A 23,361-nucleotide genomic window follows, 5' to 3' on the forward strand; every position below is an offset into this window, starting at 1 on the left:
GCTCTAAGCTACATCCAGCCACTAACTAAACAGTTAAGCATTGTTGACCACGTAATTAAACGAATTTCCCAAAAAATCTATTCCACAAGAATGACTTTTTAGTGAAGTCCCTTTTGAATTCAATTCGACGAGCAAACGTTGATTGGGGAAAAGATCGGCAAAAATAATTGAAAGAATTTAAATTGTTACTGTACATAAAGATATAGTCATATTTTAATCAACACCATGCTTATACGCATAAAAAATAAAGCATGGCGGGTCATGAGAACGAAAAAAGGGCCCAACATTTTCTTATCAGGAAGTTCGGTATGTCTGTTTAGGAATTGTGTTGGAGTATTTATGCGTCGGCGAAGATTGGAGGTAATGGGCGATCGAAAGTGGACACGTGGTGTCGTCGCTGAGCATGAGCTGGACGACGTCCAACCATTCGACAAATTTGATTCCCGAACTCTGAAAAACAGTTGTGCGTTCAGATGGAGGAAAATTGTGTGCAATGTGACATAGGCAGGGTTACCATACGTGCTGTGTTTCTGAGATGTACGCCTATTTTTGGCAGCTGTGTCTGAGTAATGTGTTTATTTTGGATTGCGTTTTTTTCTTCTAAATGTGCTAGGTTTGGTCGCCATTAAATTAACACTGCACATTATCCTCAAAATTCGAGCGAAGGAATATCATCGAACTTTGGCATTAAAATGCAGTGTGCTTATATTTGGGTCCTTAACCGATGGTAACCCTGTACCTATGTCTATAATCCAAATAAATGCTGTAACATTATCAGCAAGTTCAAAAAATACCATTTCCAACGACTTGCAGTCAGTCTTTTTCATGGGCAGAGTGTAATGAACTTGCCAAAACCTTAAAAGTCTTATAAAGTTGCATAAAACCTCGTTATCGTCGCTTGATTCGCTGAAAGCTCGCAAATATCTGCACAAAACAAAAACTTAAAAATTTCCTTCTTGCTCAGGTGAGTGTACAGAGCAAGTAATTACAGGGACGTGCACTATTTTGTATTTCGAATATGTCCAACGCCAGATATCTTACGTCAAACCACACTACAAGCCTCTTGACTTACTTGGCGAGCTCCCCGTTTCTACTAGCAAGAATGAAGACCAATAAACTGGTGTTCAAGCAGCTTACGTTTTCCTAGAAAAGCAGAGTTTAAACACTGTTAAAAAGGGGAATTTAGGCATTAATGTCGAACCAACTTACCTGAGACAGGGTGGAGACAGTTAAAAGACCAACCATTCTTGTCGTTATTTCAATGCATACTTGCATTTTGCTGAAGTGGTTTAACACGCGACAACTCTCCAGCATATCTGCACGGATATACAGCGGTTTGTGAAACAATGTGAACAATTTTCTTATCATTAATATTGGCAATTGAATACAGGTTCACCAATTCGCAAAATAGACAGAACTTATACTTCACAGGGAATGGTCATATATGCTACCGGTCTATATAAACTCTTATTGGTATATATGTGGATATCTTATATAATATATAGTATAACTACACTTGCCACATTCATAAACCTTACAACTCACGTCGATATTGCGGTTTGTTGCAGCGAATAAAGTTAACTGTGAGCATCACGCATCGGATGAACATATTCGAATCGACCAAGCTTAGATCAATAGCCGCCAGGAGCCTTTGAAACTGAAATAAAATGTCACACCTTATTGCGCTTGTAGTGTTTACGCACACTAGGGGAACCACCTTGTTGAAACAGTCCAACACTCGCTCGCATCTTTCAAATGCTTCCACGTTTTTCCGCATGACAGCAGACAGAAAATCGAAGTTACCTTGTGCGACCATGTCTACCCGTGGTTGACTTGATATCAGCTGCTCCAGAATTTCCTGCGTTACAACAAAACATGCAGCGTAGAAATACATGCTGAAAATGCCCGAATGTTTTTAAATGGGTTTACGAGTTGACTGTGTACCGAGCAGAAAAATAATCGGTATTTTACTTTCGAAATCATTGCGCAAGTTTGCGTGCATTTACAAAAACTCTTCTGAAAGAGGAACCTTTAGTTGTGTGACGCATTCCGGTTTCGGTTCCTGATCGAGATGACATACAACTAAAGTTTTACAAAACTGAATGTAAAGCTGATAGCTGGATCTGTGGAACCACTTATAATCGTAAATGCAACGTTTTTGTAAAGGATTTTTTTGTAACCGCTTAGATACGAATTGTGCCCTTTTCTGAATCTATTGTTAACAATAACATGATGTCATACCTCCACCAGACCCTTTTCGAGCAAGAAATACTGGTCGAGGACGTACATCTCTCCACGGAGAAAGGCTTCCATCGCTCTTGTTATCCAGAAACGCACACACGAAGACGAGGGCTCCAATTTGAGAAGATCCACAATTTCACTGAGAATTCCGCGTTCACCTTGAAACAGCTTGGAGGAATCGAAGCTTGCCAGGTCCGGCGGCATTTCTATGTGTTTCTTCACTGTAATATTGCGCGACAAAGGGTGTTATGATCTTTATGTTGGCTTTCAGCTCTTATGGGATGCATGTGAGCGTGAAAGTAGTGTGTTTTGGGAATTATACCAAAAACTGACATTTTTGTGGAAAAATAGTTTGTTTGTTTTTTTTTAATTTTGAAATGTCACATTGTAAACGCTTAAAAAAAATCAAGATTGCGACAATGTTTAAAAAGATGTTGTACGTTTTTCCACCAACATGCACTTTAAACATGTTCTCATTTTTCTCACACTTGTGCAGAACATTAATGAAATTATTTCCACATCCATGTCCCTAGATTCTGATTGAAAATAAACAGCAAAATCCTGTTTTACTCACACGCTATCCTTGGCAGTTCTTCTAATTCTTCACAAGACAGCAAAAAGTAGCGGTTGGTGTGGCTATCTGCCACAGAATGAATAAGACGCAGGAACTGAATTCGAATTACAGTGTTCTGTAATGATATTGAGATCATTTAAGTTTATACAGGTGCGATAAATCACAAACATTAATTCACTATGCTATTAAAACAACTATTCTGTGTGTTCAAAAGTTTACAGCATAATTGCTTTTGGAAGATGTTTTGCTTTGCAAACCAACATAAAGCATTAGTCTAGTGGTATTCTCATACACATAGCAAATAATAATATTGTGTTCTTAGAAGGTTCTATAAACCAAACAACAAGAAAAAGTATTGCACGAATAACATTAATTATACACTATATTGCGAGCATAGCTTGCCTATAAATGCTACAGATAAGTAAGCTTACAGGGTGACAGTCCTCATGTCCAGCCATACTATGGTGTTCACTATTGAAGTGATCTTGTAGCAAGTTTTCCCAAACAACCGATTTGAACACTCGGTGAAGTTTGGTCATAAATTTCAGTTGCACAAGACGATCCTGCACCTTCGCATCAATAACGGTTGGCATGAATAACACAAGATGTAAACAGGATTTAATTAATAAGTTTTAAACCACAATTAAAAATCTGGAAAAGAATTCTGAAACATTGGCACAGGAGGAATTGCACTTATGTAACAAAACCTGAATTTTTTTTTCTTTTTCTTTTCAAATTATTTAGCTGTTCAACAGTATTGCAGAATAGTAAAGTAATTTGGATCTATTGGAAACAAAATAGTGTGGTAGGCGGTGGATCAGCATTTTACAATTTGTACTTCTGTGCATGTACGAGACAACGATCACGCAGCTAGCTCAGTTGGCGTTTAATGAAAAAATATATATATTTCACCCAACAAGGCATCATCAGTTTACTACTACAGGTGAAAACAGAAATAAAGAAGTGAAGTTACAGCAAAGGTTAAAAGGTAAAACGCACAAAACGTCTTGGAGCTGTTAATCTCTTTTAACATGTTAGAACTAAGAACCTACTAACAACCAAATTGTTTTGCAAAAGTTACCAAATCATCACCTCGTTTCTGTAGTTCCCACTCAACAGAAGGCTGACAATCAGAAATATATCAGCCCTTGTGGTTTTCTCCTGGAACAAGTTCATCTGGTAAAAAACATTGTCTTGCTCACCTGCGACAAAATAAACACACAATATCTGAAAACTTTCCTTTTTTTTACACAGTGGCTGCAGTAAAATAAACATCAACAGTTGCCTGGTGCTAACTAACTATATCAAGGCTGTACCAAGGCTTTGTTCCATCAACACTCCAATGTCAGAATTGCTGAGTCCAAGGGTCTCAGTCAAAATATGTGTAACATAATCAACTTGTCGTCTGCGATTTGCAAGTAGGGGCTGACATAATGTGTTACACATCTTCTCCAAAAAGGTGGGGACAGATAGCAGGAATTCTGTAATGAAATATAAATGACATTAACATAACTGTGGGTTCACACATTTGGATGCAGGCCTAACTTTGCCTATTTAAGTTTTTCACAACAAACTTTATGTTTATGTACACCAATATGGGGGACAGTAGCTTATCCTCACTAACAACTTATATTTCAACTATTCACTATACACATACACACAGGTGGGCACAATGTCAGGTAAAACAAATGCGGTTGGACTTTATTTCTACACCCTGTCACTATAGCCTCTTACTTTGGTTCACTTCGGACACATTCACTGTTGTGGTTACAAGCCACTGATCGTGTTTCTCAAGGGAAGAATGGAGGGAAGATACGTATTCTACATCAGACATTAAAGCTGATAGTAAATGATAGAACTGGAAAAGTTGATCCCCACTGAGCTTTTCAACAAGTTCCCTGCAATAAAATGCAAAGGTTGAAGCGAGTTGACGTCGGGGTCACCACTGAAGCGGCTGGCTCTTAATAAAAACCAAACACAAACCCATGAACACTACACCACAAGGTGATGACTCATGACTTTTAACAATTTAATTCTAAACAATTGCAACTTTCCAACATTAAAAATTGTTGTAAAACAGAGAATTTTGAAACAAAAAATAATGCCCCTTTATTATGCAAAGAAGAATGTTTGCATACACATGTACAGAATTTACATTGGGGACAGCAATAACCTGTACACTATAATCAGTTGCAAATGTTGCACATAAGTCTTTAAATAACCCAGTGCGCATGTTTTTTGTTTGTTGGCCTTGTTTACATGTTTAACACAATTGCCATACAAGTAAAAGTGTATTTTGACTAAAGTGTCATTCATGCAACACAACATAACACTCCCAAATATTTCAAAAGTTTTGGTACTAACGATAGACCGATGACATCTTTAAGAATGATGGGAGACTTTGCAGGTGATGCAATCATAATTTCTTCCAAAAGCCACATTGTGAAAGAATTTGTATGGCTGTTGCCTTCTTTGAGTAGGGAGAATAGCACTTCAAGCAAACGATGTCTTTGGCTAAGGTTGTCTAACGCATATCCAGGAACCTTAAGAGAATCTTTCCATTATGATTTTTAAGAGATAAAAAAGACATAAAAACAAATTGGTCATGATGTTTGCAATTTATGAAAATGTTACAGGCAATGCTCATGAAGTTTCACTTGTTAAAATACTTCCTTAATTTTCAAACTAACCAAACTGCAGTGTGCCAAAGATGACTCGTCCCTTACCATTTGTAAGCATTCGTAAATAATTTGTATTATAAGCTTGGCTGTGTCCAGGTTTTCTGGAGGACATTTCAGCATGACTTTTTTGGGCACTTTGTTTTTCTCATGTAGTTTGCGAAGATGAAACAATTCCAATACCAAAATATCGAAAAGGATCTGCATAAAAACAACAGCTATATTTCCAAGTTCACTTTGGCTGCATGATTGACATTTGGTGCTTTAAAAATGCGATGCAAGTGAGCTCCTTACTTCAACAAGTCGGAAAGATGTAAAAAGTTTGGCAACAACACAGTCGGGTAATCTCATTGCTGCTTGTGTGATTATCTGCAAATCAATAAAAGTTTTAAATATATATACTGTTGGTTGTATGCTGTACTAATACCATAACCCTGAGGAAGTCTTGTTGGATAACAGGCAAAATGTCGGTGAATAAAAGTTATGTTTGAATTGTGCCAGAAGAGCAGACTACTAAATTACATTATGCCTGGCAGCAACAGAAACATTATATTTGTTTTTTATAGTTCCAAACTGTTGATAGTAGAAATAAGTTTTTAACATTTTGCACATATATGTATACCAGACTGGAAAAAATGTCGTGCGCGGAGGATATATCCTCCGCCCACTTTTGCAAAAATTCGCGATAATCCGCGCAATATTAATTAGCTAATGCATTAACATACAAAAAACGTTGCGATCGTCCGCGCAATTAACGATCGCCGAAACGAAATCCTCCGCGCAAAAAACAAACTTTCCAATCTGGTATGTATATACCTTCAGATTTGTATTGAGTAGTGGTACAATATCGTTGCATCTTTCTGTTTGCAAAATAGCAGTCGAGTACAAGGCATCTACTGTTTCCCTGTCAACTCCAGTGTTCTCTTCAGTAAACAAGTCAACAGGAACCTGGAAAAGGGAAGGGCTAACTGTTTGTGGCAATTATGATAACTCGATTAAATTGTTTGGCGACAGTATAGAAGGTTATTTTCTTGACATAGGTATTTTACAAAACTGCCAGATGACTATTTGGTTTTATTTGATGACCATAATGCAAAGACATATATTTTTGGTCATACCTGTTTGAGAAACTGCAAACATTTTTTGCCGCTGAATTGTCTTTGAGAAATATGAGTACATATGTTTTTGCTCTGGCGGCCTGTGAATGTCCTTCTTGCTGTTTCACAGCCAAACTGAGGCCGAGGACCTGGATGCGCTGCTCTTTGATTTCTTCGTCTGTTTACAGGATAGGAGGGCTGTACACTTTTACTTCGAAACCAGTCCATTGTTGAAAGTTTTTACATTGGCGTAGTTAACCGTTGCTGCAAGTTATGCTCACAATGATGGCAAATAAATAGATGAGTATATTTTTTGTTCGCTGCTTGCTTTATCAAAAAGACGCTGGTAGACAACCAAAGACAACCAGAGGGATGTTAGTTGACAAAAAAAAAATCGCCAGTTGACAAAACTTTGAACGCCGGTTACTCAGCCGCCCTACGAGGTAGACGCATGATTTTTACACGTAAAAGTTCATAGGCTGACTTTTCTAACGATATCAAAATTATGAAAAAAAAACATATTCATCAGTTGTTTTAACAACATTATATTTACCGTGCGGCGGGCAGAGAGATCGGGGGCTACGAGGCTCAAGATCGGGCGGCGTGTTTTCTGATCGGCACAAATTGGGTGATTATAGATTCTTCAACACAAACCGAAAGTTATTCATTCCCATTGAGAAACCATTTACAAACGGCAAAGCTGCGACATGTAGGCTACTGTACGAAACAAGCTATGGAGAAGCCGATTGTTCGAAACTGGCTCATGAATATTTGTACCAAGCCAAAGGTAAGAACGCAGCCGGAAACGGTTGCTGTACATTTCCGACAGCAATGCTCGGAAATACGTTTCGCCTCATGAGGTAAAACTATCTAATTCTTTTTCTTTTCAATTTGCAGCTTTAAGCATGCCTGGTGGTACCGTCTGGCATGCAATACAGGAACTTTCTTCATCTCCCATCGTGGAAGACGTCGAAGTTGTGGCCATAGGGCTTGGCACCAATGATACTCTCGAAATGAAGGGTGACAAACCTATGGATGGTGGCATTAAAGGAATTGTTGGCCGCATGAAAGCTCTTGTCCGATTGGCACAGACTCTTTATCCATTCGCCAAGGTATGCAGAATCTTAAAGAATCATGTCATCAGCGGATCGGAAGATGGCTCTGTTTAAATGTGGAACTTAGTTTAAGCCACTGTGAAAACACAAACTCAATCTTCGGTCGAATTGAACAGTTTATTCTCTTGCGCACCACCCCGAAGAAAATAAGCTAATTGTGGCTTGTGAAGATCAAGTGTAACCCTAACCCTAACCCGATTGAAACAAAGGCGTAGAATATCATTTAAATCAAGTGCAGTAAAAAAAAATAGCAGACAAACAAGGTACATGCGTTGGAACCAGACAAAAACCCGGGCCACCTAAATAACTTTATTACTTAAGTTTTGGATTAAAGAAGTCACACGGCCTACAACGTCTTGGTATTCCCCTTTGCATCGAAAATTAATCTATTCGGAAACTTGATTTTGATATATATATGTGGCATAAAGAATGTCGAATTTATTGTTAAAAATTAAAGGGCCCAGCAACATTGTTCGGCAAACTTTGATTATAGGTCTGTAGGTTTATTGATAAAAACAGTCCCCAAAGCATTACGTTTGATGTGTGGATACTTTATTATTACTATGTATATGATGTTAACAAATCGTTCAAATTGAACTTTATGGATGAAGTGAACTAAAGTTTCCGAAATACGCGAAAACATGTGGGCATGGATAGAAGTTCATTGTGAAAGGTAACAATTTCCTTCTTTTCAACTTCAACCATTGTGCCGTCCTCCAGCAAACGGATAACTTCTTCAAGTTCTTGGTTGTAATGAGACCGTTCATCCACTCTCGTGTTGACAATTAACACACCGCTGACCCTGAGCGAGCTGAAAATATGCTGTGAAAAAAGTTGACGTTACATATTAAATGTGAATATGGCACTGATGAAGGTCCATTGAATAACGACAGAAACGCCGGTCAAACAAACGGTTATTTTGCCGGTACAGCTTTTTAAATCCATTGAACACATTGCCTGGCCACATCAGTAACAAATTGTCAATGTGGTGGTAATATTGCAGAGCACAGATTAAAACAAGGACGAAACGTATACGGTATGCCTACTCACGCTAAATGAGGACGGAGGTAGATGACAAAGGCAGAAACACTCCACACATGTGATTGCATCATATCCGTCTGGTGCAACTGGAAGATCCCCGGATGCTTTTGTTTTGTTTGGAAAAATGTTTCTGAAAAGTCGGTCGAATGCTAGAATTTAGTGGCATTATGTCATTTTTTAATCCCTCGTATTTTGTGCTTGCGATTAGTAAATCAACTTGCATCCAAGAAGGTAAATTTACCGAAGCTTTAAGTTCTTTTTGCTGGCCATGTACAGCATATCCATATTTGCGTCCAGAATGTCAATTTCACCCACGAATTTCTCATTGTTGCGGATATACAACATTACATTTCCTGTGCCTAAAACACATTTGAACTCGATAAATGCCGTGACACTAATATATCAAATACTAAAAAGGGCAAACTGTCTAACTTAAAAGAAATTGGAACAATTTCTTACCAGCACAAACATCTAAAACTGCAGTGACGTCAGAGTTGGTGATATATTTCATACAGAGGCTTGATGCTACTTAAGGTCCACTTGCGCCCAGCAGTTCGTGTTCCTTGTCGTATTGAATACTTCGGCGAGAGTATTCTCGTTGAGCTGCGTTAAAGCTCCCGCTGTGGACAGTTGCACTGCTTGATGCAAGTGCCTCATTAACGGTAAGACTTTCACCCATATTTAAGTTACAACTAAAAGGTGCTGGAAAAATCACTTCCGTCGCTTTATGTGCTGCTAAATTCGGTCACCGTCGTACGTGAATGTGCTGAAAACTAATTAAATCAGAAATTATTCTTTTCAGGGTTGCAATATTTGTTGTTTCAAGTGTTAGAGCTTTTCGCATGAAAGCATAAAACAGTTAAATAAAAATGCTATAGCGGTTTATGGAGGCTGAGTGGCTCCACGCATGTAATTGCATCACATTCGTCTCTAGCTGGAAGCTCCCCGGATGCTTTTATTATGTGTCGAAAAATGTTTGTGAAAAGTCGGTCTAATGCTAGAATTTAGTGACATTATGTCATTTTTCAAACCCTCCCTTTGCGCTTGCGATTTGTACATTAACTTGCATACAAGAAGAGAACTGTACCGAAACTTTACACTCTTTTTGCTAACCGTGTACAGCAAATCCAAATTCGGGACCAGGATATCAATTTCGCCAACGAATGCCGCGACACTAACAAACCAAATCTGATATCAAATTTGATTTAAATAAAGCAACTTTGTTTTGGCCAACTACATGAGTAATATCTAAAACTAATGAAATGGTGAAATGGAACTTTTTTCCTGTTGCAACTGAAATGCGAAATAAAAGTCAGACATAACCATGTCTGTCACGAAAATAAAAGAAAATAACCACACGTCACCTGCAGTTGATACCAAAAAGCCTCAAAGAATGATTATCCTTATCAAAAGGTTTACATAATAATGTAATGAAATTCCAATACAAAACTCGCGTTTATATTCTGACGTTGTCCTTGAAAATACGAAACTATAGAAATAATGCCACGAAACTAATAAAGCGAAACAATAACAAGTGTCCCCTTAAAAAGAAATTCACACTGCGGCAACGTTGTTCCGGTGATTAGCAGTCATAAACCGGATCCTAATGTGCAGTATGACATAACAACATTTTATTGAATTTTCGCTATGCTATGACGTACCCCGTCGGCAACGCCCGGGAAGCATCCAGCCCGCCCATCAGGAAATAACCTTTACAAAATGAAATGTAATTGTGAAAAAAATTGGGAAAATACTACTGCCCGCTTAAACCAAGCAGAGTTTTCCAAACAGAGAGGAAGCTGAAACAATTATTACAAAGCAAATAAAGCTTTTTATACATATGGCCGGGCTACTGATCTCTGATGCAGAAAATAGTTTGGTCATTCCATAGAAGAAACTGCCTTATGTTCACATGCAATGGTTTGCGTCTCTCTTGCGTTGGGGAGCATAAGCAAAAGAGAATAACAGTTATGATCAAGGACAATTCGCTTTCGTTATCCTTAACTAAAATAATGAAAAAATATACTTTAATAAAAAACGAAAGTGAAACTATGGTTGCATTTCCCAAACCTGCGCCAGACAAAGGAAAAAAGACAACCCTGCTTGTATATCACTGCAGGGTTTCAGTACTATGACATGTTCCTATCTTCATCCTTGTGAAGTACTTCAAGGCACAAGTTAGTAAAAAGCCGTTAAGACATCACAGAAAGAGATAAAACTGGACGCTACAAAAACGAAGAACTCTTTGCAGTGATTACACGAAAATTGCGTAACCCACTACGTTTTTTTAAGCAACTTAGATATCTGACACTTTTCAATTAGGGCAGTGAGATTGCTTAAACTTTCCCTATTACAACTTAGAAATATAAATTGATGCTTTTTTAATCGTTTAGATTACACTTATGCAGAGATTTTGCCAGGCAGGGTGTTGCGAGTCCGGTTACACACTTAACCAAAATCATTTTCAAACTTTTTATTCTCCGCATTTCCTAAATCCGAAACGGCTCATTTTTTCGTACGCTCTCTAGGTTCCTCTCCTTTTGCTTCATTGTGGCCACGCAAACGTGCGTTAACTTTAAACTTCCTCTCCACGCATGTAACGTCACCAACGGGCCGGAGCAAAAAAGGGACCTGAAGTTTCCACGTACTCAAAACTTGGGTATAAAAGACCCAAGGGGGGCGATTTAAACTCACACGGTTGGGTACGATCTGCCCAATCTTTTCGAAAGTGACGCGGAAGGAGGGATTTCGAAATGGATCGAAGCTATCTGTTGGTTAGCTCTCTTGTCTTTGGGCTGTTGGCCCTCGCAGGCATTGCAAGTGCCATGTCATGGGGCGAATGGCATTCATGGGGCCCTTGCAGTACATCCTGCGATGTAGGTGTCAGGTCCCGATTGCGATCGTGCCTCGCAAGAATGAACAACGACATTGAACCATGCACCGAACCGAAGAAAAATTTTTTGACGGAAACTTGTACTGGACCTCCCTGTAACACCGAAAGTATGTATTACAGTCCTTGCAGTTTGAATATTTTGTCGTTAGTCATTTGCTAAATGAAAGCCTAATATAAAGTTGCGGCATGTCGTGGCGATCGATTATTGATCGACAGCATTTTTCTTCAGACAAGACCTTTTATTATTTCATATATCTATTAAAGTAAAACCATATGTTAATGATATTGGTATTATAAAAAATATCGCTTACATTTTGGAGCCCGCAATGCATGAACGTGGAAAAAAAAACCTGGCGCCAAGTGGTTGCCAGTGGCTTCAGTGGAATGTATTTTGCGGCCAACGCCGTTTGCAGGTTAACTCACGACCCTTGTTTTGTGTCTGCAGCTTGCGGCTACAGCGAGCTAACGGCATCAGAAGGAGAAATCAAGTCGCCTCGGTATCCCAACAACTATCCGGAACACTTGAACTGTACCTGGGTAATAAAGGCGCCCGAACATTACAAAATTTCCCTCGATGTTGTTGCTTTTGCACTTCAAAACTCACCCGATTGCAGGTACGTTCTTTATATCAAAGGTTTCACCGAAGTTCTAATGTTTTGTTATATTGCACATAACTGCGTGATTCACTTCTTTCTAATTGAAGGCTTTCAAAAACGCCCAAAACTATTAGAGCACGTCCAATATTATCAGTAGTCGAAATAGGCCACGTCATACAGCCAAGACCCACACTAAAATAACAAAACGATAAACAGCTTCGATTCAGCTAAGACTCAAACGCTCATATCCACCTCAGCACCTGCACTATGTAATAAACACGGTAACTTGGCTAATAGAGTGGCCATGAGGTTACCTGCCATCAGTGCACAGAATGTCATTAGTGTATGTGTACTAAAGCAATAGTAAATGATGGGGATATATATATATATGTATATCAAGTACGAACACATTTTGTTTGCCATGCAGGAACGATGCTTTGAGAATAATTGGAGTGTCCGATCGCGACGAGGTCAAATGTGGGACGCAGTACGGTGATGCCTCTGTGACGTCAAAGTCCAATGTGGTAACACTGATTTTTAAAACGGACTCAATGATGGAAGATACTGGCTTCAAGATCAAGTATACAACTGAAGTTACACGTAAGTATATTGAAAATCCACATGCGCAAAATTTGGCAGCAAACTTGCAGTTTTGGTAAAACTGCTAAGTTTGTAAATGGTATGTAACCAGTAAGTTTTAAAAACTGTTGAACTTTTGGCACAAAAACACAAGCAAATACCATGCAAACATTTCCGATTTTCGATTTGAAAAATGCACAGAAAACGTCTTAACCTATCGTACATCAATCAAATATTCACCTAACCGATTTTCGCATCTTCGTTCTCAGCAAGCTGTGACGAGGACTTTTGTCTTAACGGTGGGGCTTGCTCTGGAATTGATACGTGTGACTGCGCCCACGGTTTCGATGGCTTCAGATGTTCTTACCGTAAGTTTTTCTACATTTACATTTTGTTCTTTTTTTCATGCCCTAATTTTCCGCTTTGCATCCAAAATGCGTTCGTGCCATAGTTGAATTGTGTTTATGTAAGATATTAATACAGCGATATTCCATTGAAAGCGAACTGATTGGTTAAACCAACAATATAAAGCAAGGTTCTTTTTAACAGCATTTTATTCAAACAAAAAATGCGGTCATTATTACCAGTATAACTCACACTACCCACAAGACTATAATTTTTTTTCTTTACAGGAGGATTTCATCCTCAAAAGGTAGAAGGCATTGGTAATGTCACCTTCCCTACAAATGTATGCTCGCTCTACAACGACTACGTGGAAACCTTTGACCGCTACAAGTTCAGGTTTATTGGCAACTGTCAATACGTAGTAGCAGAATCTCTGGACCAATCTTCGTCTGACTCTTTTTCCGTGAGTACATTTTCAGTTTATTAAATTACCTCATAGTTATATAAACATTACGGCCACCAATACAGTAAGTCACGCAACAGCAATCAAAACTCGTGTTGTTGCAACTATATTGAAGCTATGTAGAGTATAACACCCAAGAGCCATATTGCTCACCCACAAAAAATGCAGATGGCAGGCGAAAATCAGCTAAACAAAACCGTTTTATCGAATTTCTATACGACGTTATCAGTGCAGACTTTGTTTGTGGCCCCGCCGTGTGCCCCCAAAGTGAGCCATAGGTCACCGTTTATAGAAACCATGCCTTAAACTAACCGTGATAGAATATCTTTAAACAGATATAACACCGTATAGATGGTCCACATAAATTTGGTTCTACTTTCAGGTACGGGCGTACTACCACGACCCATGCCTACAATCTGATCGAACGTGCATTCACCAAATCCAAGTACACTTCGAGTCGGTGTTGATTGTCCATATCGAATCGAATAAGCAGATTCGCTTTAACGATAAATTGTAAGTACTGTTTTAATTACATCCTTCAGGGCATTTCTATGGTTATGCTACAGATGAAACGAACTTTGTTTGTAATTTTTTTTTATCATGTATTTTGCAGCGAATAAAAGTTATTTTCACTTTTATATGAGTCGTTGACTCTCTTAAAAATTAATGCAGGGTGGACTTGCCTCATTCCGAATATGGGTTGTCGGTCATGGAAACGGGCTGGAGGTGGTTGGTGGAATTCTCCAACATAAAGATGACCATCGACAAAACACATTTTTCGATTCACCTCAGTGTGGGAGACGGTACAGGACCAGTGAACGGATTGTGTGGAAATAGGAACGGAGATCCTGAAGACGACGTACAAGGTTTGTATTGTTTTTAAACGTTAGCATTTATATCAATTTACGCAATAATTTTTATGCCAGAATCAAATACGCTTTTTAATCGTTTTTTAAAGTACGTTTTTTTTCGAGTTTGTTATAGTAAACCAATAATACATTGGACTGACAAAGAAAATCTGGTAAGTTCTGTGATTCACTATACAGTTAAAGTCATATACTAATAGGTCATTTTGCATCAATCGATTTACCGAATTTGTTTAAAATATCAAATAATTTACACTCAGGGTGTCGTATTGAATGTTTTGTATCAATTGAAATCACTGGCTTAAGACTAAATGTATTTCAACGACCGTGTTTCTGCACAGATTGGGGACAAACTTATAAAAAGGACGTAGTCGGAACACCCTGCAACACTGCTCCTATGCCAGAACCATTTGCCTGCCAAGAACAAGAACAGCGGGTAACCTTCTTTTACGCAAATGTATAAACACATTAGCATGTACTTTTTAAGCGTGGGCGTAACAGAATATGCCGAAGGGTTCAATGAGTTATACAATTTTAACTTTAGTTTACCATCTTTTCGATGATTGTGAAAGCGACGTTATACTTTGTAGCACCACATACAATAAAACATTTGGTTTTGTAAGTTGGAGGTTCTTATCCACGATACATTTTTTCTTCCGCGGGCATCGTATAACACTTACACATCTTATCTTTTATAGAATTGATGATAGTTGCTTCATTAAATGAAACATAAACTTGCTATTTAATGACTGTTTTTTCGGCTTTGTTTAATCCCATAGAAACTATACAATTGCAGCGTGTAGAAACAGTATGCGCGGTTCTCTACTCCGATGCCTTTTCTGCCTGCAACGTTAAAATCGAAGCGAAAGATTATCTCCAAGAGTGTATGGAAACCGTTTGCAAGTGTGAAATGCTGAAACATGGAGATTGTCATTGCGCGGTCGTCTCGAAGTATGCGAGGATTTGTGCTAGGGCCGGTATACCAGTCGGTGAATGGAGAACGCCTACTTCCTGTGGTGAGTGTTCAGTGCTTAAATTTGAACTTTTTTTTGGGTTCTTTCACAACTAGTTGCCCCGTGAAACGTAGCTCACCAAGGAAAAATAGCATACAAAACAGTATTTTTTTATCGTCAATTTTGCTTAAAATAAGATTATTATGTCGTTATCACGTTTGTGTGCCGCACCCTATTTCAGATGCAATAGATACTTTGCGACATTTTCTGTTTGCAAACTCAGAGAAATATGACCTTACACAAAAAAATTTTTCGCAAAAATCATTTCACCGGAACCGCCCCGACTTATTTTCACCACTGCTTGCACAACAAACCACATGCAAGCATGTTTACGTTGTGTCTCCTCAGAGCGGAAGTGTCCGACTGATCAGGTTTACAAGGAATGCTCCTTAAACTGTCCAGCAACTTGCCAACGGACAGAAAACAGAAACTGTGACCACAACGTATGTTTGGAAGGCTGTCACTGCCCTGAAGGTGAGATACAAAACGTTTCGCGTGAGTCCGTTCGACACTGGTGTAATAGTACGCAGCGCAGTTTCATCAAATAGCCCAATTGAAACTAATAACGCTGTGGCATTTAAAACCGTGAGCTGTTCAAGCGCTTCGTTTAGTTTTGCATTAGTTTTGTCACGCCGTATGCGAACCATACAACGACCTGCAAATAAACTACCGTAATCTAATACATCCTCCGACTTCTGGGGCCCACTTGACTTTGCCGGTAAATGCTACACAACCACCTTACAGCTAGGTCGGCATCACATTTAAGTCTGTGTAACACATAAATCTGTCGAATATTGCTATCGTTTAGTGTAGTATTTCAATTCGTATAAATAACCAAAAATAACAGGTCGTTATGCTTTCTTCAAACCTGAACGTTATCGTTTGCAAAGATTTATACAGACTGAAATTACACTAATTACACACCTTGGATTGCGCTTCAGTGCACCAACTTTACCTTTCGTCTGGCACCACTCCGGAAACGGTTGAAGGGCACAAAGCGACCACGTGGTTCGTCGTGTCACGCATGATTGCATATTTTGATGTTTTCAGGCACATTTTGGGATGAGACGAACTGCGTACAATTGGCCGAATGTCCTTGCAAGCGCGCTGGCGAAGTTTATCAACCCGGACAAACAATCAGAGAATCTTGCAAATTAAGGTAAGAATGATCAGTGGTCACTTTATTTGTGCTTATTTCGTAAGCAGTAGATTAAAGGTTTATTATCCAAATTAAGTTTTAAACTGTTGAATTTAGTTGGGTTAATGAGAGCTGCAGACAAGGTCTCATTGACTATTATGGCTCTTTTGTGCATATAGAAGGGTTAGTTTTTCAAAAATCTAACAAAAACCGTTCCAACCTGTGTTGCACGAATGGCGATCTTTCACCAATAACAACGCTTTCTGCCAATCAAACCACACGCGTTTCAATTCATTTAAAACAAGAAGTAAGACACAAACGTTCGTGAGTCATATTAGAACGACCTTCTTCCAAACGTGATACACTCAACCGTAAAGCCGGCAGCACGAGGGCCTGATTTTGTGGTGCAAATTGTTCTTTCGTTCGTCCGGTAAGACCGGAAAATGCTTTCCTGGTATTCAGGAAGTAGATTCATCATCGTGTGAGTTTTTAAAACACGTTACCACAATTCCGGTACAGTGAGAATTCACGTGATTTTGGTTGTGGTTTGCCGGAGCGGTTATTTTTGCCAAGAGTTATATGTTTGTGCGTTCGGCATGCAGCTATTCTCTTTATATCATGTCCTGTCATATACAGTTTTTGCTGTAAACTAACTTCACTCGCTTGATTTTGTTCGAGCTGCTATGCAGGAATGAAAAACGACACACTGTTTATACCCCAAACTTAATCAAAATTTCGAAATCAATATTGCGAATTCCTTTAACCACAGCGGTTTGCCAACCGGAGTTGCACAAAATTGAAAATGCAGTATAGTTAAATTAAACTCCACACCAAGCACTTTGTTTAACTTCCTTATCCAAGTCGTCAACTCAAAATCCTGATCCAAGTCGCCAGCTTAGTGATGGAAGATTAGGCGGCTTATCCTAAACTGCAGTTGTTTATACAGCGTGGTTGGTGTAACATACAAACAATTGTTGGTTTTTAAACCCTGTCAGCTAAACTACAACTCTATGTATGAAATAGAGTGTTTTGAACCTAAACATACATTAGTTTCATCCCAATACCGGCTTTCTGCAACTGATAAACCTACAAGCCAGACGATTATGACGTTTTCCATTTGTATTATGTAGAACGTGTGAAGGCTCGGTGTGGAAAGTCACGCCTATTGAATGTCCAGGTAAATTACTTGCTATTATAGTATGGTGGATACGCCTGGAAGAATGCATGCACGTTAAGTTTATGTTTTTACTGGAAAGGCAAACAGTTAACCACAACGTTTAAACAGCGGAGGCAATTGCATCTGGTTTTGGACATTTTTCGACTCTGGACGGTTCGTGGTTCAATTTCCCGGGGTTAGACTATCCCTACCTATTCGCCGAAGAGAGCGGACCCAAGTCCACTTTCTCTGTGTGGATCACAATGTCCAAGTGTGGCGTACAAACCAAGTACTCCTGCATCAAGTGGGTTTCGTAAACTAGTAAACTTTACATTAAGTTTGTTCCTGGAATATCATATATCATGTCCCATATGCCTTTCTTCATGAACCAACTTCCTTTATGCAGAATAAGAAACACACAATTGCGCCAATAGCCTATTACTTATATAGCTTTGTCAGTTCTGGGCCTACTGATGCTGGGTTTGGCAACGTTTTGAACACCACGTATAAAAAAGGTCAAATTTTGATGACTTCGCGTGCTAATCTATACGCACACATATGTTGACTTTTCTGCTATATCAGATATAGTCACCAATGCGTCGCTACCGCCTAATTATATGAATACAACAATTTTAATGAGTTAATTCATACGTTTGCAGTATATGATCGTTTTTTCATGTTGCAATGCAATCCCGGATGTGGCAAACTTGGCACGCTTGCCAGGGGTTTGCTGAACCCTGTGCTTTTACACTGTACATGTTTTTGCATTGATATCTCTATACATTGTTGCATCCATATAGTTGTGCAAGTTTAAATGGGTATTTGTAAAAAAGTTTTAAAAATTAAGTTTTTAAACACTTGAAGGAACGTGATAGTGGCGCACAGCGTCTCCGGCAAAACATATTACTTGACTCTGAAGGAAGCCAACAGTGTGCATTTGCCAGACAACACGGAAATCAAGCTCCCCACAAGCGAAGGTAAAGCATTACTTTGTAACCTATACAAAACGTTGCATGATTGAACATAAAATACCTCCAGCCCGGGCATATGGAGGTATAATAAGTACATCAATGAATTGAGCGTACTTTTTTGCGACGTCCTAGATAAGTCTGTTTGTCAGAGAGTATTTTTTACCCCATAGATAACTTTGCACCCCCCAAAAAACACTACTCTCTCGTGGTTTATTGCACAATTTTTTCTAGGTTGTTTAATCTTTTGTGTTGAACTGCGGGTCGTAAAGAAAATGACCCGCACTAAAGTCTGAACCATACATGGTAAAAAAGAGCGAATAGCGTGCTGCAATTTTCTGTAAAAAAATGATTATAAGGATCAAGCTGGTTTGAACTTGAGGGTGATTTCCAGACTCACTGCGTCACGCACGTATCAAAACTGTTGATGTCTGAGGCCGCAGAATTCTTCCGGGGTTATATTTGTTTTGTGATTGATGCGCCTCTACTTTGGGAAAAAAGTCCCGCCATTAACAATTGTAACAGAAGCGCATCCGCGGTCAGACAGACTTGTTGGCGATAAATGTGATTTGGAAAAAATGTTCCTAAGTTTCGCTTCGACAGCTTCTGACCTTTTTACGAAGTGACATTAAAAAAAAACTGGTTCCGCGCTTGTTAACATTTTTTATGTCACTGTAATAATGACACAGACAATGATTTTGTAATTACGTGAAGACAATGGCGATGAAGGTTATAATTCCCACTCCGTTCATTAATGCCCGCAAACTTCTCTTCTTCAATTTGAGTCAGTAATTTGGAGAGCTGCGGTTCAGAGCTTGCCCCAAATATTTATTGCATTGATAAAGATCTGTGAAATCCCTTGTAAACCTCGGAAAGTTTTAAACGTGATCTCAATCGCCTAAATGCGGTAACCGTCTGTTTCCTCTATCTTTGAGTTTACCGAGATTTTGGGCCCAGCATCACCGCAGTCTGCGGTCGACTGCTGCACAATTAGCGAGGTTTCGCTTTCAAACGCCATGTTATTGTTCAACAGGGGGAATTTCAGTGCACAAGCTGTCTTCGGTCTACATCGAAGCTGTGATTGGCAACACCGATGTAAAAGTTCTCTGGAACGGATATTCACTGCGTCTGAAAGTTCCACACTCGTTCCAAGGTATTATAATTTTTACACGTATCATTGCAAAAATGTGTACTGTCCGTCATAACCATGTATGAATGCATACAAAACTAGAGGTCTTTTTCTTCTTTTATGTTTATGCTTACGTTCAAGGTTGGAGAAAATCTACAACAAGTCAGTAAAAAGTAAACAATTAGTTCACAGCACTGTTGATGAGCACAGCAGTTTTCGAAACGTTTGCATGATAATGACTAATAGCTGTGACTTTTCTATTCCGTGTAAACTCCAATTTTTTCGTTCCCAGTTAAACGAGTTGAGTAGTTTCGTGCTCAAACACAGCTAAAATTTTGCCAGCAATAACTTGTTTGCGCGTAACACAAAACAGTTCGGTTTTCACCAGCTGCTATTTGTGGCACGGAAATGCCGCAAAAGCACGTAACACTAATCCTCATCTTGACACGTGCGCGTAGGACGATTTTCAATACCCATGACAAAACGTGAGATCTAAGTGTTGACGTGCTTTGACTTGCACTTGACAGTTGCCATGCGTCATTTGTCTCAAATACCCATGACCTTCCGTCTGACGCAAGGGTCAAGTGTTTTTCCGGTGCTGTTTGTCAGGTTTGGAGAATTCGCGTCCTTGTCATTCGTCAGCACTTGTTTTCTGCGTTTTTTTGAAATAACTTCTATCATGAAAGTAAACATAAAATATTTGAAGTTTAAGCTTCATTACGATGGCTCCTTGGTATGCATTGCGGTCACAAACGGCATTAATACATACATAAATAATGAAGAACAAAACAATATCTTTGTTTAGAAGGAAAATGTTTTTTAGGAGGAATCATTTACACTGCATGTCAAACTTTTGTCTTTGTAGGAAAAATACACGGTCTGGTTGGAAAGTTTAACGAGAAGAGCTCAGACGATTTCATCGACAAGTCGGGCATGGTGACGCAAAATCCAACTGTTTTCGCCAATTCTTGGGGTTACGGCAGCACCGACGTCGATCCGACATTAGCGGAAGAAAACGCTTGTTATTCTGAAACTGGAGCCAGTATGTTAAAAGCTCATTTATCGTGAAATGCGTTTCGAATTCCATGAGTCAGTGCATTTAAATCGACCGAAGCCGCATTCATCTTCGTACGTTAACATGAACGTGTTTCCGTTGTTAACAGTTGAAGCAAAGCGTACACGCGCTTAGGAAATTGGAAAACCTATTCGGGGTCGTGTAGTTGTGCGTAAACATCGTCAATTTCGGCGTATTGAACTTTTGCTATTCATAAGCAGTGTACCCCACGCAAGTTAAGTTCAAGCAGGCTTTAATTAATTTATCTAAGACTAAGCTAGGAAACCACCTGAAATGGTATATTCATACCCTGATAACATTTATTATGGAAATATGTATAGCACCAGAAGGTACAATTTTAAATAAAACACCGGTCAGAATTCCGGGACTAATGGAAGTTTACAGCTATCACATTTTTTACAGTGGCTAAAGCAACACAAAAGTGCTACATTCTGAAAGGCGACGTCTTCGAGAAATGCAGGAAGCTTGTGGAGCACGAAACCTTTTACGAAAACTGCCTCAAGGACACGTGCGCTTGCCAAACAGGCACAGATTGCTACTGCAAAGCGGTGGCTCTCTACGCTCAAGAATGTCTCATGGCAGGAATTGTCGTAAATTGGAGAGAAAATTCTTCTTGTGGTAATTGTTGAAAATTGTGTGTGTTGCTTGCGTGGAAGCAATAAGATCTACACGCTTTTTTGTTTCTTGTTATTATTATCAAGTCGTTTTTCTGCCATACAACTGATTACTTGTATCGCTGCCAAGACACAGGCATCGTCAGATTAACCACCAAATTTATCTAAAACTTGGCGTAATGTTCACGCTTTTCTACTATACTAAGTTCAGACTTTAGTTATGATCAATCAAAGCTAAATTGTCCAGCAACAACCAAATGGTTCCTTTTTCAGAGCGGTCTTGCACGGCAAATCAAGTGTTCCTTCCAAATACGACTCTTTGTGGGCGAACATGTCGATCGTTGATGGACGAAGAAGTGTGCGACCCCGATTTTCTTGTGGAAGGTTGCTCATGTCCAGCAGGTGTGCTGCGTGCTTCTAAATTAGTTGAAAATATTTTGCGGCAATTTGTATATTTCCTTTTTACCTCGGTCAGGTCTGTACCTTCACCGCGATGGACAGTGTGTGGAAAGGCAAAACTGCCAGTGTTACGTGGACCAAGAATGGTTGGAACCTGGTAGTCGGTGGTACCCCGGGCATGGAGCAAGTTGGTGGGTTACCCTTTGCCTGCTATTATGCTCACTAATTAACTTATCCTTTCCTTACTTTAACGATACGACAAGGAGTGCAGTAATTTAGGAACAAAATTTCAAAACTTATTTTGTAGGAAAGTTAATTATTATGATTCTTGTTTGTTCGACCTGCTTCAAAATCCGACTTTTAACTTTGCTTATAAGCAACATTAAACATTCCTGTAAAAAGATCTTTAATAAAGTTGTTTACCTTGTATAGATACGCGAACAAGTTTTTGCTTTTGGTGTTAAATCAATTCAAAAGTGTTTTATTATTTAAACTTTTGCATTTTGCAGCCTTTGTGAGGACGGTATGCGAGTGTGCAGCAGAAAAGACGGTAAGTCAAGCACAAATTATTAAAATTTCTGAAAAGTCCAGAAAAATTTTGCTTTTGTGGAAACATGGCCCATTGTCATCATCTTCCGTAATTTTTTACATCAAAAACGGCAACGAGAAAAACTAGCCCATCTAACCAGTTCGAACAGTATCTACCGAACAACAAATCTATTTTAGTTTGTTTGTGCGTTAACTCACGATCCAATGTACATTCCCGTACCGGAAAGGGCAAATTCCTTTCAAAAACGTCGAAACGTTTGCGAAAAGCAATAGCACAGCCGTCACGGGAATGCATACGTTCCTCCTCAATGTACGTCAACTCTCTGCGTCTAAGACTTATTTAAATGCATCCCGAGTAATTGGATCCGACGGCTTGGTCGGTTTCAACGCAGCGGAGGACCCACAATCACGTACACGGTCACGGGCTACGGGTATTGCAAACCACGTATCCAATAACGAAGGGCACGTTCATCACATCGCGTGCAGAGTCCTGCGCTCCGACGTTTAATATCCGGCGTTGCGGTTCAGTGAAATGGTGTTTGTTCTTATCATGTGTTGCCTTCGAGTTATCTTATTGTCCCAACGCTTGCGTGCGGGCCATTGTTCTCAACCCAAACGTTTCGAACGTAAAGTCGTCAGGCCCAAAGTTACGCATTAGAAGCGGGTTTGGGCCGGAAACAGGCGGAGTGCACGGTCTCTGGTCTGTCAATGAGCTCGGCGCATCGGCGGAGGTGCGCACCCTAACCGCCCAGTAGACGGCGGAATTCTTGTTTGTCGAAAGCAATTAGTTCCATGTTATTTGCACACACACTGAGGAGGAATATTCTTTGTC

The 23,361-nt window shown here is 39.4% G+C and overlaps 2 protein-coding genes across 2 annotated transcripts in view; one reads left to right on the forward strand and one right to left on the reverse strand.

The window, feature by feature from the left end:
* Positions 1 to 81: 81 nt before the first annotated feature.
* On the reverse strand, positions 82 to 6,993 carry LOC145914049 (short transient receptor potential channel 4-associated protein-like). The gene is made up of 17 exons (XM_083001827.1): positions 6,612 to 6,993; positions 6,310 to 6,441; positions 5,788 to 5,862; positions 5,542 to 5,694; positions 5,180 to 5,358; positions 4,550 to 4,713; positions 4,132 to 4,296; positions 3,908 to 4,017; positions 3,247 to 3,384; positions 2,816 to 2,930; positions 2,242 to 2,462; positions 1,718 to 1,858; positions 1,546 to 1,657; positions 1,210 to 1,316; positions 1,073 to 1,143; positions 795 to 924; positions 82 to 450 (listed from the first exon to the last, which is right to left on the reverse strand). The coding sequence occupies exons 1-17, from the start codon at positions 6,816 to 6,818 to the stop codon at positions 295 to 297; spliced, it is 2,376 nt and encodes a 791-aa protein (XP_082857953.1). The 5' UTR covers positions 6,819 to 6,993; the 3' UTR covers positions 82 to 294.
* A 4,454-nt stretch (positions 6,994 to 11,447) lies between these two features.
* LOC145914574 (uncharacterized) overlaps positions 11,448 to 23,361 on the forward strand; it is a 45,464-nt gene continuing 33,550 nt past the window's right edge. Inside the window, exons 1-20 of the mRNA XM_083002398.1 lie at positions 11,448 to 11,746; positions 12,085 to 12,253; positions 12,663 to 12,835; positions 13,084 to 13,182; positions 13,447 to 13,622; positions 14,005 to 14,135; positions 14,295 to 14,488; positions 14,830 to 14,924; positions 15,285 to 15,504; positions 15,850 to 15,975; positions 16,552 to 16,660; positions 17,770 to 17,816; positions 17,925 to 18,099; positions 18,660 to 18,772; positions 19,797 to 19,916; positions 20,758 to 20,934; positions 21,370 to 21,585; positions 21,855 to 21,983; positions 22,057 to 22,171; positions 22,490 to 22,530. Coding sequence (XP_082858524.1) covers positions 11,500 to 11,746; positions 12,085 to 12,253; positions 12,663 to 12,835; positions 13,084 to 13,182; positions 13,447 to 13,622; positions 14,005 to 14,135; positions 14,295 to 14,488; positions 14,830 to 14,924; positions 15,285 to 15,504; positions 15,850 to 15,975; positions 16,552 to 16,660; positions 17,770 to 17,816; positions 17,925 to 18,099; positions 18,660 to 18,772; positions 19,797 to 19,916; positions 20,758 to 20,934; positions 21,370 to 21,585; positions 21,855 to 21,983; positions 22,057 to 22,171; positions 22,490 to 22,530 — 2,872 coding nt within the window. The 5' untranslated portion in view covers positions 11,448 to 11,499. The remainder of the gene's footprint in view (positions 11,747 to 12,084; positions 12,254 to 12,662; positions 12,836 to 13,083; positions 13,183 to 13,446; positions 13,623 to 14,004; positions 14,136 to 14,294; positions 14,489 to 14,829; positions 14,925 to 15,284; positions 15,505 to 15,849; positions 15,976 to 16,551; positions 16,661 to 17,769; positions 17,817 to 17,924; positions 18,100 to 18,659; positions 18,773 to 19,796; positions 19,917 to 20,757; positions 20,935 to 21,369; positions 21,586 to 21,854; positions 21,984 to 22,056; positions 22,172 to 22,489; positions 22,531 to 23,361) is intronic.

This window comes from Ascidia mentula, chromosome 9 (assembly GCF_947561715.1).
Source record: "Ascidia mentula chromosome 9, kaAscMent1.1, whole genome shotgun sequence".
NCBI classification, from domain to species: domain Eukaryota; kingdom Metazoa; phylum Chordata; class Ascidiacea; order Phlebobranchia; family Ascidiidae; genus Ascidia; species Ascidia mentula.

Bases quoted from the DNA above. Each gene is read 5' to 3' on its own strand.
- LOC145914049 (XM_083001827.1), bottom strand. From the start codon at position 6,818: ATGGACTGGTTTCGAAGTAAAAGTGTACAGCCCTCCTATCCTGTAAAC. The intron at 1,144-1,209 runs GTAAGTTGGTTC...CTGCTTTTCTAG, and splicing joins CTGTCTCCACCCTGTCTCAG to GAAAACGTAAGCTGCTTGAA. The intron at 925-1,072 runs GTAAGTCAAGAG...TGTTTTGTGCAG, and splicing joins AGAAACGGGGAGCTCGCCAA to ATATTTGCGAGCTTTCAGCG.